The 17,200-nt window shown below is 38.2% G+C and overlaps 1 protein-coding gene across 1 annotated transcript in view; it reads left to right on the top strand.

The window, feature by feature from the left end:
- The window catches only part of MSR1 (macrophage scavenger receptor 1), a gene marked incomplete at both ends in the record, with an annotated part of 58,415 nt that overhangs the window by 21,471 nt on the left and 19,744 nt on the right, over positions 1-17,200 (top strand). Inside the window, 3 exons of the mRNA XM_079726678.1 lie at positions 948-1,028; positions 3,913-4,002; positions 9,324-9,377. Coding sequence (XP_079582804.1) covers positions 948-1,028; positions 3,913-4,002; positions 9,324-9,377 — 225 coding nt within the window. The remainder of the gene's footprint in view (positions 1-947; positions 1,029-3,912; positions 4,003-9,323; positions 9,378-17,200) is intronic.

The raw sequence follows: 17,200 nt of genomic DNA, 5'->3' as shown, positions 1-17,200 counted from the left end.
GAAGGCCTAGGAAACTAAAGCCTTTTTTTCTGCAAACAAGAAATAGGGGAGGGCTTCCCTGGTGGTGCAGTGGTTGAGAATCTGCCTACTAATGCAGGGGACACGGGTTTGAGCCCTGGTCTGGGAGGATCCCGCATGCCGCGGAGCAACGAAGCCCGTGAGCCACAACTACTGAGCCTGCGCGTCTGGAGCCTGTGTTACTCAACAAGAGAGGCTGCGATACTGAGAGGCCCGCGCACCGCGATGAAGAGTGGCCCCTGCTTGCCACAACTGGAGATAGCCCCCGCACAGAAACGAAGACCCAACAGCAAAAATAAATAAATTAATTAATAAACTCCTACCCCCAACATCTTAAAAAAAAAAAGAAACCCCTAAAACCAATCAATTTCTGGAGGTGAAATATAAAAAAAAAAAAAAAAAGAAAGAAACAGGGGACCTGGAGGGGTTTTGTACCCAGGAAGGCCCTGCAGGGTCCTGCTTGGTTTCAATCCCCCTTTTCTTTGATATTCCTCAATCCTGAGGGGAACAGGGGTAGGACAAGAAGGGGAATAAAATTCTGGATAGAGAGGTTAATTGTAAACTTGGCAAGGGAGCTCTGTTTTAGGGGCACTGGGTTTCATACCCAGTAGGTACACAATACTAATGTGGATTTGTGCCATCATTGACTCACTGTCTTGCTCTGCCCCCAGGATCTGAGAACCTAGAACACTGCTTGGCACACCGAAGTATTTAGTCCATTATTAGGTTGTCTAATTTAGAGCTATCTCATTGCACTACTCAGTAGCAGGGTAGGCTTCCATTCAGGAAGGTTAGTCTCATTCATTCTGTGTAATTGTGCAACAAATAAAAGGCTTTGGATTTACCTATGTCACTGTCTTGACAAATGACAAATCTATTTTACCTATGCTTTAAGCCTATGATCAGTAATTGTCATTTATTTTTTAAAGGTCCTCCTGGACCTCCAGGTGAAAAAGGAGATAGAGGTTCCACTGGAGAAGTTGGTCCACCAGGCATTCCAGGTCCAGTAGGTATGGTAACTACTCCATCATATACTGCAGGGCTAGGTAATGTACAGCTGTGTATGTGTGTAGGGGGAATGAGTTATTTGACTGATTCTCTGTGTGGCGTGTGTGTGTGTGTGTCTGCGTGTGTATGTGTGTGTGTGTGAGGCGATATCAAATGTTTTGGTAGCCTAATCACTATCATGTTCTGAATGGTAAGCAGTGACTCTTAATTTTTAAAGAAAGTTAAGTGTTTTAACAACATGGGGTTGTTCATAAGTCTAGAGAGTGCTGTCCATATCACTGACTGCAAACAGTATTTGGCCGACCTAGTTTTAGGTCACATATGAAGGAAAATATGAAAACCATCTTCACATTGAATATATTTAGAGGTTACCTGGTTTTTAAGATACAAAAGAAACAACTAATGTAAATCAAAGACAAATTGGATTATACTCCTTATATAGTCCTTAACTGGAATTTATCTGCTTAAACCTATGCAATCTCAATGTAAATATTGACTAGAATACAGATGACTTTTCCCTTTGCTGTCAGCCACTCTCTGTATCTTACTTAGAGCAAAATTGTTTCAAATTATTTTCTTCTGTAATCTTGAAAGCAATATTTTGAAAGACAATAATAGAAGACAGAAAAAGAGAAAGAGCATGAACTTTCTTTGCTCTCAAAAAAATAAAGATAATAACAGTAACATGATCATCATGTTATTCATGGCTAGAAATCAAATACCTGCGTGCTTGTTGAAAGTGGGGAGTATACTGCTCCGTCTAATGATAACTAGAATAGTTTGTGCTGCCAAAAAAATGTCTAAATACCAGGGACCTCTTATTTTTCTGTGTTTTGATTATATAAACTGTTCTTCTTTCTGATCAATGTATCAACCAGCCCAGGTTACATCAGAAAAACAATTTTTAAAAATGAAAAGCATGAATTTGACACATGCCAGCCCTTTACATCATAGTGCTTAAAAAGCCAATATATAAAGTTTACCTTAAAAAGAAAATCTTTTAGAATTCTTTATATATATCTATATATATATATATAGATATATATAAATTGTTGGTTTGCCTTTGAAGTAATACCAGGTAAGATTCTTTGTTCAGAAAAGTCTTTCTACTTGACTGGCACCCAGCAGATCTTAGCAATGGTGCATTAATGTCATAAGCAGGGGAAGTAACCAGTGTTATATTATCTGCCAGAGCGGCTATTGTCAAAGGTCTGTCAACTCCTCCATTACAAATTGCAATTGTCAAAGCTTTATAAGTCAACCATAAAAGTTCAGTCTGGGCTACAACTTGCCTTCCAAAGCTTCATCTTGGGAACATCTTTTGTAGCTATTTCGGAATCAAATAGAAAGAGGGATTTAAAAGTTTCAGCTTTTGTTACTACCATAGACAGATACCGTTGCAAAGCTGCTTTGATTCTTTAAGTGAGGGTTTAGTCTGCTGCTGTTGGTATTGCTCATATACACAAATAGGCATTATCTGGCCCCTCAAAAAAGAGAGGTAGATTTCATTGTGGGGTGATAAATTGACTCTTTTAGATTATTAGGTTGTTATTTGATTTGGTGCACTGCAGCAAAAATATTCAATTTACTAGGCGTCTCTCCTACCTAATTGCTGCATTCTGTTTTGTTCTTTGCCAGATTGCCTATTTGCCCCATGTTTGGTAGGGAATCAGGAAGTTAAAAGTATATGATGGACTGTCTTGATAATTCTACTTCCTGATTTAAGCAGGTTTACTAAAATCCCACCTATAGGGACTTCCCTGGTGGTCCAGTGGCTAAGACTCCATGCTCCCAATGCAGGGGGCCCAGGTTTGATCACTGGTCATGGAACTAGATCCCACATGCTGCAACTAAGAGTTCACATGCCTCAACTAAAGATCCCACATGCCACAACTAAAAGGTCCCATGTGCCACAACTAAGACCTGGTGCAGCCAAACAAATAAATAAATAAATATTACAATGGGAGTGTTTAAAGAAAAGACAAAAGAAACCCTGTACCAACAAAACAAAACAAAAACAAACAAACAAAAAATACCTATACATGCAATTGAGCCCACTAAACTCAGCTTGACTCGAAACCATGATATGAAAATCTGAGAAGATATAAGTGCTTAGTAGTATTAAATAGTCAGTACATTAAATATATTACAATTGTTACTCATGTCCTGGGGTGGATATTATGTTAAACTGTGCTTTATCTCAAGATAATATAATAGAAATTCATTTCAGCGTGCCATTTCCTTGGAAGCATGCCAAGGAGAATTACCTATGACCTTTTACTTTAAAAAATGTTTACTGAATACTTTCCCTGTGCCTGGGACACACACACACACACACATATGGCTACATTATTGTTTGGGATTACAATGGAGTATGTAAAAACAAGAGCATGAGAGATAGAGTAATATATTCCTGCCCTAGGGCCTCAGTATTTTTTTAATAAATATTCTTTGATACTTCTCATTGCTTGACTTGTGATTTTCCTGGGACAAATCTTAAAAATCCAATTTTTAGCTTAAATTTCAAAGTTATCATTTCAGCTATAGCAAAATTTTGCCATTTGAAGATTCCTGATTAGACTATATAAGGCTTCCAGTTAAAACTCTAAGATTTTTTTTCTTGTGTGTTTTTATTTGTAGTGACAATCTGTTACATATTGAATATCTACAGTGTACTAAATGCACTAATGTTTCTACTTACTGTTACTGTTATCTATCAATTTTTACACGTGAAATTTTAGGAAAGACATTGTTCCTCCATTTGGAGATTCACCTCTTTCATATCTATTAGTGAAATTAGATTGTTTCATTATTCTCTCAAATCTTTATGCAAAATGAATTATTACCACTGTTTTTTTGGGGGGGGGTTCTTCATTTACCATGTAGGTCCTCCAGGTCTTAAAGGTGATCGGGGAGCCATTGGTTTTCCTGGAAGTCGAGGATTCCCAGGATCAGTGGGGAAGACCGGGAGGCCAGGTATTATGACAATGCATATTTTCTTCACAGAATATGTAAAATAAACACCAGATCATAGATATTCCTTTCAACTTCTTAGATAACAAAAACAATGGTCATCATAGTATGAATAGCAGCACTCACATGCAATTTATTTTGTGATCTGAAACATTTTGAAACTGATTTCTGTCTACCTGAGGAAAGTTTCTATGTCCAGAAGGAAAATAGTTCCACATAAAATCACAACAGAGGATCTGTCAACTCCACACCACTATAAATCATCATGAAGAATGGTATCTATCTTAGAATAAAGAGAGTGGAAAGACGGGTAGAGAAAAACAAACAAGCAAAGTATAAACACCCCTTTAACCAAAACCACCAAACCCTGTTAAGTTACAGTTAGCAAAATACAGGCAGACCTGAAATCCTATCCTTTGCAAGATAACCTGCCTGCTACTGTATATTAGTACTTAATAATCACCGTGTTCGGGCCCTTTACAATTGACATACATGATGATATTATTTCTACTCCTTATGCCACTAGCCTAAGCTTGAATTGTGAACTGTACACAGAAATTTTAGAAGAGAGCAGGGGACAGAAAAATGCAGAGCCAATTAGCTGTATTACCAAGTGGTAAGTAATAAAACATTTGTAAAGTGGGACAAAAGTAATGGAAGCTGGAAGCTGTGGAAGTAGAAAGTAGAGTGATTAACTCTGTACAGCAAGACAAGATGTCACAAAGAAAGTCGTGTTAGAGCTGGCCTAAAGATGCACAGGATTTCTTTACATCTGTGGTTCTCAAACTTGAGCAGACATTAGAATTACCTGTAGGGCCTGTTAAAACAGCTTACTGGGCTCCACCCCCGAAGGACTTTCTGATACAATAAGTTAGGGATTGGGCTCCCTGGGGAATGTTTACTCGTTCCAAGTTTCCAGGTGACAGTGATGATGCTGATCAGGGACCACCCCTTCAGGTGAAGAAAACTGGAGAAAGAGAGACTGTAAAAATGAAAGCAGGGGTAGAGGTAATAAATCCCTTGACAAAAGATATTCTCAGGATATTACTTCCTTATTAAAAGACTCAAATGTGGTAGAAATATGAGCAGCAGTGCCTGGTACTAGTTTAGTTATACTGCAGATTAAAACAGTGAATGCATTCTTCCTCTACAAGGGTCCAAAGAGGGTAATAAAATTAGAAATAAAATCTACTAATTGTCATTTTCTAATTAATGACACAGCCTGGACTATCTGAGTGATATCAAAGCAAAATGATTAAGAAGGAGCAGCCCTATTTATTTTCTATTTTCTCTTCTGCTCCCCTTTTCTTCCCCACCCTGCCCTCTCCCTTCCACATGTATTAAGTACTCAATATATATATATACAAGAGACAATGTTTGGTGCAGGGAAATGAGAAGTAAATAAGACACAGTCCTTAACTGATAAAGTATACAAATATAAGAAGAGAAAGAGAAGACTTTCTTCTCGATCCATGGCAGATCTATAGAGCATTTACCATCTGACAGATTTACTGCAGAGAGCTCGGAGGATTTAATTGAAGTGTAACCTTACATATCTTCAAAATCCCTAGAGTACTCTGAATAGAACCTCATTAAATGAACTAGGTTTTCCAGCAGTGTAAATAATGTGCTTCTCTCCAGTTAGACTTTTGGAGTCCATTCAAAGTCTGATTCTAAGGGTGAGTTATGGTCTTTCTTAGGAATGTCTAAAATTATAGACCACAACGAATTCCTTTATTTATTTGACAAACAGCTATTGAACCCTCTGGGCCATTCATGGAGATATTTATAGTCGAATATATGGGTTTGGAACTCAGAGGGGAAGCCAGAGGTAGAAAGACAAAGTTGTAGCTATGCTCATATAAATGTTCACTGAAGTCCATGAATTTTAATAATTATTGATTTTAGTAATATTTTATGGGTAGGCAACAGTGAGAAGAGAAAGGGCCTAAGATAAAGCCTTGAGTGGTTCCGGAAGTACAGACTGAGCAGAAAGAGCAAAGCAGCCAGAGTGAGGAAGAAAACCCAGAGAAGGTGGTGTGAAAAAAACCAAAGGAGTTTCAAAAGTTGGTCAAGTAAGATGCAGTCTACAGAAAGCTCTCCATTTGTTGCTGTGAGGATGTTGCCTTTATTGAGAGCAGTTGTGGTGGGGCTGGGTGGAGTGGGGTGGAAGCCAGATTGGGGAATGCCCAGGGGTGCCTGGCGATGAGGCTGGTAGACATCGGGGTAGAGCAGTCCGGCTCATCAGAGGGGGAGGAAGAGATCGGTTTTTTCATTTGTTTTTGTTTTTTCTTTGAAAGTGAATTTGAATACTATTTAAATGCTGACAGCAAGGTAAAATAGAGACGTTGTTGAAGATACAGAGGAAGGAATGGTTAAAAAGATTGTGGAAGGTTAAGAAGGTTGAAGGTGAAGCATTCAGGAAATAGAAAGAAGCATTAGGCAGAGGAGGGAAGGTGTCACATCTGAATTGAAGTAGGTGAAAAGAGTTGGGCTGGGCTAAGTGTGCCTGTGTGTGAAAATGAGGAACCCAGTGCCTAGCTCATGGCAGGGGCTCTGAAAATGCTTGAAGTCACAATGATGCTATTGAAAATACCTCCTCTTATATTGATATCTAAAGTTAGAGTGGCGGTATATTACATACCGTCTACTTCTTACTTTTCAGTGGCTTTCAGAAATATTAGATCTTTATTTTTGACAGAAGAGTGACATATCTGACAGGAGGTGGTTAACTCCAGGTTTTGACAAAGCCCTTGGGCTCGTTTTTAGCCTAAGGTGTCATTATAAAGGAGGGAAGAATCCCTGTTCTCTAGAAAGGATGTTTTTAGTGTGTTCAAGTGTGAGAAAAGATTTCCAAGTGTCGTCTGTGAGGAAATCTCTGAATTATGCTAAAATGACATAAAACATTTTTTTTTTATTTATAAGAAGAATGGGTCATTTGTTCAGATCTCTGGCTTGAACAGAGATCAAGGTATCGTTAAACTACCTAAGACAGGGACTTCCCTGGTGGCACAGTGGTTAAGAATCCGCCTGCCAATGCAGGGGACACGGGTTCGAGCCCTGGTCCGGGAAGATCCCACATGCTGCAGAGCAACTAAGCCTGTGCTCTAGAGCCCGAGAGCCACAACTACCGAGCCCACGTGCCACAACTACTGAAGCCCGCACGCCTAGAGCCCGTGCACCGCAACAAGAGAAGCCACCACAATGAGAAGTCCGCGCACCGCAACGAAGAGCAGACCCCGCTCGCTGCAACTAGAGGAAGCCCGCACGCAGCAACAAAGACCCAACTCAGCCAAAAAATAAATAAATAAATTTATTTAAAAAATAAAATACCCAAGACAAACTACAACATGAAAAGACTTCCCAGAGTAATTTTACAATTATTTTCTAATTCTGAAAATAACGCTAGAATGATAAAATTAAGCTTGTTTATTATATTATCTTCTCTGAAAAGAATTTGAACCGATCAGTTACACCATTTTAACCCCCCTACCCCAATTTTTGTTTAATATCTTAGATTTTTCCTCTTGAGGAAATCTAAAACTTTGGTATTATATCTCATAAAAGCCATCCATCACAAAAAAAAAAAAAAAAAGAAAAGGTTTTAGGTACTTTGTGCTAAATTAATGATTCTTGTCAATTTAATATTACCTGAAATGACTGAATCACAATTAAAAAATGAATTTAATGATGTACAGTGTAATCATATATGCAGAGCAATTAGAGACTATTATACTGTGATAAGGAATGGTTGGCATTTCAAAATTAAATTTTAATTGGAAATAGCTTCTATTTTTAAGTGCTAAATCTCAATTTTCATGTTACTCATCACACGTTATTTTGTATTTTTTTTTAATCTGGTAAATTGGAGATCAAAAAAATCTTCTCTAAGAGGTGAATAAGGACAAGTGTTCGAAAACAAAGCATGGATGAGGCAAAGTAAGCTAGAGAAACAGACCAAAATCAACAACAAAATAATGATTAAAACTGCAAAATAAAATAAAATAATTGTGCCATAAAAAAGTGATATGAAATGAAAAAATCCTCTCATTCACTGAAAATAAAATCACAGACAGTTCTAGCTAAGTGATGTTGTAAAACAAATAAGAGCTACCATCTCTTACATGCATCTCTTAAGAGCAAGGCCCTTTATAAACATTGTTGCTAATTTTCAAGGTAAGTTTGCAATGGAGGGTACTATTTTTTCATTTGAAAGAAGAATAAACTTCAGCTCAGAAAGGTTTAAAGACTTGTTCTGAGCCACATACCTAATAAGTGGCAGAGCAAAATAATTCAACACAAGAGAATTTAAAATGATTGTTATTATTCCAGAGCTCATGATCTTTGAACTATGCCCTTTGACCTCTTGGATGAAAGGAGAACAGTCCTTGATTTTGCTGGAGGAAATCAAGAACATTAATGAAGATTTTGACTTAGAGATAGATGGCTCTATGATCAGTCCTGCATTTATGCCAGGAAGGTGATTACTTACAAGACATATCTGTCGACTCTTGGAAGAAGAATCGATATTTGAGAACAGCACCCCTCTAGTGAGATGCAGTTGTCATCGTTGAATTCTCTTGTTGGTACTAAGGGCTTAACCTCTGGATATAGCTTTAGGAACCTTAGGTGAAATAGCAACCCATTAGCAAAGAGCAGGGTCTTAACAATGTTTCCATATAAGGTCCTGACCCTTATTAGCACAGGGTCTGTAGCACACCTCTCAAGTATGTGAATGAGGTTTCTCGAAGCCAAAAGTAACTATCTAGAGGTTTAGACACCCCTCAGACCTTCCCAGCTTCCCCCAAGACTGAGGTAATTGGGATCTCACCACTCCCAGAAATTCATTCACAGCTCCATCTTTGCTAGGCTTCACACAAAAGAAATAGAAAACAAGACAGACAAATTGTAATGGGAATGGAAAAACAAGGTTTGGGATGAGATGGAGGATACCAGGCTTTCTGGGAGAGGGAGGAAGACCCAAAGAAGGAGGAGAAAAAGGAGCGTGAATAATCGCAGGCAAACTGCTTACACCTCAGTTTTGCCTACTTTAGGAAAATGGAACATTTAATGTCCTGGTAAGTAATCTGAGATAATGTATGTAAAGGACCTACCCATAAAATGCTAAGTTCATAAGAGGGTTTCTAAAATGATAGCTATTATTATCATCATCATCGTCAACATTATTATGTCTGGAAATCTGTAGGTTGTTACACATTGTTATTCTCGATGACCTTGTGTTGCTCTGTCTCCATTTCAAGCACTGTGAATTGCCTAAATTAAAAAAAGTTTTTTTCCTTTTATTTATTTTTATTTTTTTAAAGGATATTCTGGACAAAAAGGCCAGAAGGGGGAAAAAGGGAGTGGAAGCATGCTAAGTAAGTTTATGGTTTCTTGGTTTTTTTGTGTGTGCCTTTGTAATAAACAAGCTTGTGATAGTGGTGGTCTGGGCTTGAGGCAAAGGTTGAGAACTTCAGTGTTGATCCATGGGGATTCTCTGGAAGTCAGCCACAGCTTTCTACAAATAAACTGTGCTAACTGGTGTAAAACAAATAGGTTAAATTATACTACTCTAAATCTCATTACCCATTTGTATTTAGTTTTTGTGATGAGTGTAATTTTCTAAAAATTTCACATAGAAAATTGTTCAATTTTCAAGCCAATTTCAATCTGCTGAAAGAAAATCAAGCTTATGAATAGAAACAATACAGCCTCCCTACCTACTAACTGAAATAACTGAAATGTTACATATAGGAATTTGAACAATCTAAGAATAGGCTAATTCTCTGACAGCTGGGGTATTTTTGTGTGTTTTGTTTTGTTTTGATAAAAACTTGAAAATGGTATTCGATATCCCAGACCTTCAAAACTGCAACAGAATAGATTTCACAACAGGGATCTCTGTGGGTGGAATGCTGACCTCATGTTCCAATGTAGAGAATCTGTAAATTGGATCTTGAAAACTAAATATTAGATAAGATATCTTCAGTAGTCGAAGTGCCGTAAGTCAATGGTTGTGTGTCTAGGCCAAATCTACCAGATATAATGAAAGGATTTTGAAAGGGAATGAGGAATCCACACTTGATTTCTCAGAAACCAAGTGTTCCTCCTCTGTGTTCCCAGTTGGAGCTGCACGTAGTGTGTGTGTGTGTGAGAGAGAGAGAGAGAGAGAGAGAATAAGTGATACACAGCTATCATAATCTTTACCCATCAAGGGTCTGCTTTAGACAGATTTTCGCAAATCCTTTAATGGATCCCCAAATCTAGCAGTTTTCAGTTGTAATTATTGTTTAAAAACTGCAGTCCCGGGGCCTCCCTGGTGGCGCAGTGGTTGAGAGTCCGCCTGCCGATGCAGGGGATATGGGTTCGTGCCCCGGTCTGGGAGGATCCCATATGCCGCGGAGCGGCTGGGCCCGTGAGCCATGGCTGCTGGGCCTGCACGTCCGGAGCCTGTGCTCCGCAGCGGGAGAGGCCACAACAGTGAGAGGCCCGCGTACCACAAAAAAAAAAAAAAAAAAAAACTGCAGTCCCAGTTTCTCTGTCTTAGTAAAAATAATTATTTTTACCTCATACACTGTGTTGATGCCACATTTAGGCAACTTAGGGTCACCATTGTGAATGCCAGCCATTTAAGTATGGTGTAACCACATGATGCTTTCTACAGTTGTTTTCATAATTGTTGCATTGTTGAAGTGTGTTTTCCCCTAAATTGAACAACACTGAGTATTGTGTGTCTCCTCAAAATGCCTTAGTGTTAGTCAATGATTATTATTGTTGTTATTATTATATTAAGATAATAGAAACAATAGGAAAAATTCTCCTTTGTGTCCATTGATTCTTTGATGTGATCACTTTGATCTGCTGTTTTACTTTTTATTCCATTTCTTCTCCTTTCTCCTTGTCACTCCATTTATTTTCACTGAGCTCCTGTGTAACTCTTCCCTATCTGCATGTTTATTTCTATCTTTATCTCTACCTTTATCTTTATCCTTGGTTCTTCTTTATCTCCTTTTCTCCTTTTCCTGAGACTTTCTCTGAGCTTCTTAACCTTGACTCTGGTTAAGCTTGGCAAATAAGGGACATCTTTATTTTGTAGCCTGTTAATCTAACACCCACACTGTCTTTTGTTACCTGAGGTTATCAAATGCTTTGAATTTTTTTTTTCAGATACATTCAGATATGTTTTCAGTTACAGATATTTTCATGGCTGTTTTGAAGTTTACGTGCCTGCTTTCTTTGAGGAAGTATTAAGAGAGATTTCTGTGTATAAATGTGTGTGTGTGTACATAGCCTCCAGATTCCTCTCCATGTACCCAGCCCCTCATGGAGAGTATATAATTCCATAATGTTTCAAAAAGACAGAAAGAATCAAATACAGAAACATCTATACAGTGTGTTCTGTTTTCTCCTTATTTAAGTTAAAATGCCAATCATCTGCTATGGCAGTATATGTGGCTCTTTTCTCTCAGTGGCTACACACTATTCCATTATATAGCACTACCATAATTAGCATAATGTATCATTCAGTTCCCTAGTCATGAACACTTGATGATTTTTCTTTGCTTTAGTTTGGCTTTAAGAAACAATGCTACATTCAGCGCTCTTTTACATGATCTTGTGGGAATATTTTTTAATAGAGAATTTGCTAGCAGTAGAATCAATAGTTCAAAGGTGACATGCATTTTACAATTTGATGGATTCTTGCAAATGGCTCCCAAAAGGTTGTACCAATTTGTTCCCTGTGAAAGTGACTGATTCCCCACATATTCAATTAATTCTGCTATATGAAAATTTATATTGAATTATTTTGCTATACTTCTAAAAAATATTTTTCAAGCATGATTTAAATATAACAAAAATAATCATTGATTTCCTCTTTTATTTTTTTTTTTGGTTCAGCTTTTTAAAATTAATTTTTATTAGAGTGTAGTTGATTTACAATGTTGTATTGGTTTCTGCTGTATAGCAAAGTGAACTAGTTACACATATACATATATCCACTCTTTTTTAGATTCTATTCCCATATAGGTCATTACAGAGTACTGAGTAGAGTTCCCTGTGCTATACAGTAAGTTATTATTAGTTATCTATTTTATATATAATAGTGTGTATATGTCAATCCCAATCTTGAAATTTATACCCCACCTTCCCCCTTGGTAACCACAACTTTGTTTTCTACATCTCTGACTCTATTTCTGTTTTGTAAATAGGTTCATTTGTACCATTTTTTAAGATTCCACATATAAGCGATATCATATGATCTTTGTCTTTCTCTGTCTGACTTACTTCACTCAGTATGACAATCTCTAGGTCAATCCATGTCACTGCAAATGGCATTATTTCGTTCTTTTTTATGGCTGACTAATATTTTATTGTATATATATACCACATCTTCTTTATCCATTCCTCTGTCACTGGACATTTAGGTTGCTTCCATGTCCTGGCTATTGTAAATAGTGCTTCAGTGAACATCGGGGTACATGTATCTTTTCGAATTATGGTTTTCTCTGGATATATGCCCAGGAGTGGGATTGCTGGATCATATGGCAGCTCTATTCTTAGTTTTTAAAGGAACCTCCATACTGTTCTCCATAGTGGCTGTACAAATTTACACTCCTACCAACAGTGTAGGAGGGTCCCCTTTTCTCCACACCCTCTACAGCATTTATTGTTTGTAGATTTTTTAATGATGGCCATTCTGACTGGTATGAGGTGATATCTCATTATAGTTTTGATTTGCATTTCTCTAATAATTAGCAATGTTGAGCATCTTTTCATGTGCCTCTTGGCCATCTGTATGTCCTCTTTGGAGAAATGTTTATTTAGATCTTCCACCCATTTTTTGATTGGGTTGTTTGTTTTTTTGATATTGAGCTGCATGAGCTGTTTGTATATTTTGGAGATTAATCCCTTATCGGTCACTTCGTTTGCAAATATTTTCTCCCATTCTGTGGGTTTTCTTTTCATTTTGTTTATGGGTGCCTTTGCTATGCAAAAGCTTTTAAGTTTAATTAGGCCCCATTTGTTTATTTTTGTTTTTATTTTCATTACTCTAGGAGATAGATCAGAAAAGATCTATCACATCTTGCTGTGATTTATGTCAGAGAGTGTTCTCCCTATGATTTCCTCTAAGAGTTTTATAGTATCTAGTCTTACATTTAGGTCTTTAATCCATTTTGAGTTTATTTTTGTGTATGGTGTTAGAGAATGTTCTAATTTCATTCTTATTTCCTCTTTTATATATGTGTCAGGACCAGCATAACTCCCTGATCATATTAGGGCAGGCCCCTTTGAAGATCAGGTGGGTTGGGCGGGACACCCTGTGCTACCATCTCACTAAAAGGACCATCACCTCTGGACAAGTCACAGCACAACTGATTCCAAGATCCCTTTGTGGCTCCTCCAAACAACCTTGGTTCCCGAATGGTGCCTGGCTTCCGCATGCCTCCCTCTCCTGGTCCTCGGTACTGTTTGGGTCTCTGCTCCCTTGCTCATACCTCTACCCACTCCAGCACCCCACCATCACCACCGTCCTGAGCTGGGACACCTCCCATGTACTGACTGGCGGGCTCTTCCTACCTTCCTCAGAGCCAGGCCAGGAGCCCTCTGCCACCCACCCATCTAGTGTCTCCTGAACCCATCGGGTTCCAGGAGAAATCTCAAGGATACCGATTATCTGTGCATTCTTTACCCTCAAAAATACCAGTCTCAGCCAGAGATAGGGATGCCCTAAAAGAATCCATTTGTTCATTCAGCATATGTTTATTGTGTACCTCCTGGAGCTGGACTAGATAGCTTATAAGATAGCTATTGTCCCTGGAATTCCTGAACTGATTGTCCCAGAAAGACATAGACATGGAAACAGGCAGTTATATAATAGAGCAGAGGTATATGGGGGGGAGGAACAGGGCTCCACAGGTGTTCAGAGTAGGTCAAGATTTTTAAATCCCTTAGAATTTTACAAAGGTAAATTGACTTTGATTTGCTTAGTGTCATTCATGTCTTCTTATTCTCCAGTTTATGGCATATTTTTTTTTCAAGTTTTATAGTGAGGTCAAGTGGAGCTGGGGCAGTTCATTCAACATTTTTGAACCAAAAAACAAAACTTGTTTCCTTAAAATACCTAGCTGTTTCAAGCAAGAATATTTTGATCATAAAAAAAAAAATGCTGAAAAAAAATGATGAAATTGTTTTAGTCTAAAAACCTCTTTTCACCAGCCTGCTGCATTTAGTATCCTTGGTAAAAGCACATGTAAAAAACAAAGTTCCTAAGTGTGCTAGTTATGTTATTGAATAAAAACTGTAAAAAAAATTTTTTTTTAACACAACTCATTGTACTTTATGCTTTAAATATCCAGTATAGATCCTGGAGAAAAATAAATACTTCAGTAGAACTGGAGATATTTTGTGTAGGTGAAGAAAGGGCTGACAGTGAGAAAGGAGAAAATGTAAGAAAAGGCAAACTAAGAAAAGGAAAAATGTGGGATTCCATGTTAGTTTTGAATGTCTCTCTGTTAATCAACAGATTGAATTCTCTCAACTCTCCTTTCCTTCAAGGTTTAACACATAGTCCCAGGATTCACAACATTAAGGTTCTAGTAGAATTCTCAGTAGTGTCCCTAGGTGTGTCTCCCCACTTCCATTCATTCCCCAGTGAAATGGGCATCGTATTGCCTACCCCACTGGATTGTTGTGAGGGTCACATAAGATATTGTGTGTATGCAGATGCTCTGTAATACTATAAAGTGCTTTACACTCATAAGGCATAGTTCTCAGTGGTCGTGGTCTCTCTGAACTGGAGCTGCTCTTCCTCGCTGGTATAATGCAGACATTTAAAATCTGTAATCTGGACAGGCGTGAGAGCCAAATGAAAATGCAAGAAGCTAAATAAATGCCATGGACAAAAAGAGGTGCTGGAGAATCAGATAAGATTTTACATTAGATAGAGCAGCACAAGTGTGACCAGATCACAAATCAATGAGTCTGAGCCAAGCAAAAGAGTATAAGTTATAAATAAAAGGAGTGACTAAACAGAGTGCACGCCAGAGGCCAGAAGCTGTCAACAGAGGTCAGGACAAAATGTCAGGCTAATAAAACGGGAGTTCCAGGCTCTGAGGAGCAAAGTGTGAGCCCAAGACGCTGCTGATGAAAAAGCTCTGAGAAGTGTTGAAACAAATTAGAGTTGTCAGTGGTACTCTGGGTCTGTGCCAGCTTGACACCAAAGTCTCCAGGAAAAAAAGGGGCAGAGAGGAATCAGATCATCCTCAGTAGTAGCAAACTGGCCAGTAGCAAACTGGCCAGTTAAAGCAAACATCTGAAGAGGAGTTGGATCTCTTTGCCTGTGGTTTAATTGGATAGGACTTCCTACCCCATTCTGTACCGGGGCACAGGCTCCTATTCTGTACCTGGGAGCCCTCTTCTTCTCCAGCAGTACTTGGTCCACACTTGCCACTGATGGCCCTGATCCCAGGGACCCTGGGAGACAATGCCAGGGGATTCGGTTCACCAGTTTTCTGGCACCCCAGACTGCAAAGGGATTCTTAAGTGTGTCAAATACGAACCTAAACTTTCCAAATTAGGGGAGAAAGGGTTTTTTCTTTAGACAAAAGTAGAGGCTGAAATGCCCAGTTCAGGTGCACAAATTACACCAAATTTAATAACGTATAATAAAGAGAAAACCAGTCTGCACCAAGTTCTAAAGCTTGTCCTAATAGTTTGCTGTGTTCTCACCCTAACTTGAAAGCGTTTGTGTTTCAAGCAGACAGACTTCCGGCCATACAATGAAACGCTCTGTGTTAGGTTATGTCCTCAACATGCCAGTTACTAATGTGTCATTTGTTAGTGTTTTCTACTGTGCTTTTTACCCAATAAGATTGTAATTAGGATGTGAATTTAGAGGAAATGTCTTATTTTGAAACTCATACAATGATACGAAATATCTGTATGTCTTTCATTTGATTTCTGCTGAGGACTCAGCCCAACCTTAAATGAATTCTGGTCTTTCTCCAAGCATTCAGTTGACCAAAGTAAAGGCTTCTCTTCCAAACATGAAATAAGTATAATAATGAGCTTTTAGAAAATATTTACTCTCTAATGCAGGGGCTTTAGTGTGTTATCTCATCTGATCTTCAGAAGAGCCTTTGAGGTAAGTCCTATCATCATTTCCATTTTATGGATTAGAAACTGAAGCTCACCACTAAGTGGTAGAACAGAATCACAGAGCCTGGTGTATTGATTTCCAAAGTCCCTATTTGTAGCTGTGACTCCATTCAACACTCCCACAGCTAGCTTTATATTTTTTTTATATATAAATACCACAAATATGTCATATGGAAGGTGTGGAGAGAGAAAGAAGGAAGGGAGAGAAAGAGATTTGTAAAGAGCAATTTGGTTTTCTAGAATGAGTCTCATCATTGAAAGACCTTAACATAAGAGTTCTTACAATATGAACTCCATTAGGTCAAATTCCCAAAAAATATTCTCAATTAATCTCTGTTAGTTTATGTTTCTTCCTTCCTATCCCATTCCAGCCATTGCCTCCAGTCTCTTCCTCCAAGTATATTAACTCAGAAGCACAGTCTTTCTAGAATGCTTACCTAGCCTCCATTATTGTATTGAGAATTACTCATATGCACAAGGGGAAGAAGCTACCTGCTAATATTCTATCTCTATTTCAGTAACTGGCTCAATTTCAACATTTTTTTTTCAGTATAATGTGGTTGCTTTGATGTCCTCTTCTTTTATTGTGTCTCTTGTTTAACCGCACTGTCCTTTTCTCAGTAGCCCACCTAGGCTTCAGCAGAGCAGAGTGTACCTGAGCAGTGATGTCTCCAGCTAACTTAGATGCTCATTCTTGACACTTATGTGCTGTTTCAAGCTTTATATGATTCCATAAATGGGCACTAAAAACATATAGTATTCCATTAACACAATGCATGTGTTCCTTTGTAGTATGTGTAACTAATATGTCTTGTAAATTGAAATAGAGATTTAAATCAGCAATGAATCCAGTGGTTAGCACTGGTCCTGTTTAGGAGTTATCCCAGCTGACTTACAGCCTGACTCTCACCAGAGCTAATGAGATGGAAGAAAAAAAAAAACATCAATATGGTTCCAGCCAGGTCCTTTGCATTAGCAAAATTTGAAATTCCTTCAGTTATGTGCTGGAGTTCAGATAGAGTAGAGAGACCCAACAGGCCAC

Source organism: Hyperoodon ampullatus, assembly GCF_949752795.1.
Source record: "Hyperoodon ampullatus genome assembly, chromosome: 20".
Classification (NCBI taxonomy): Eukaryota; Metazoa; Chordata; class Mammalia; order Artiodactyla; family Ziphiidae; genus Hyperoodon; species Hyperoodon ampullatus.
Note: the sequence above shows the minus strand (reverse complement) of the source record. Positions and strands in the feature narration are given on the sequence as shown.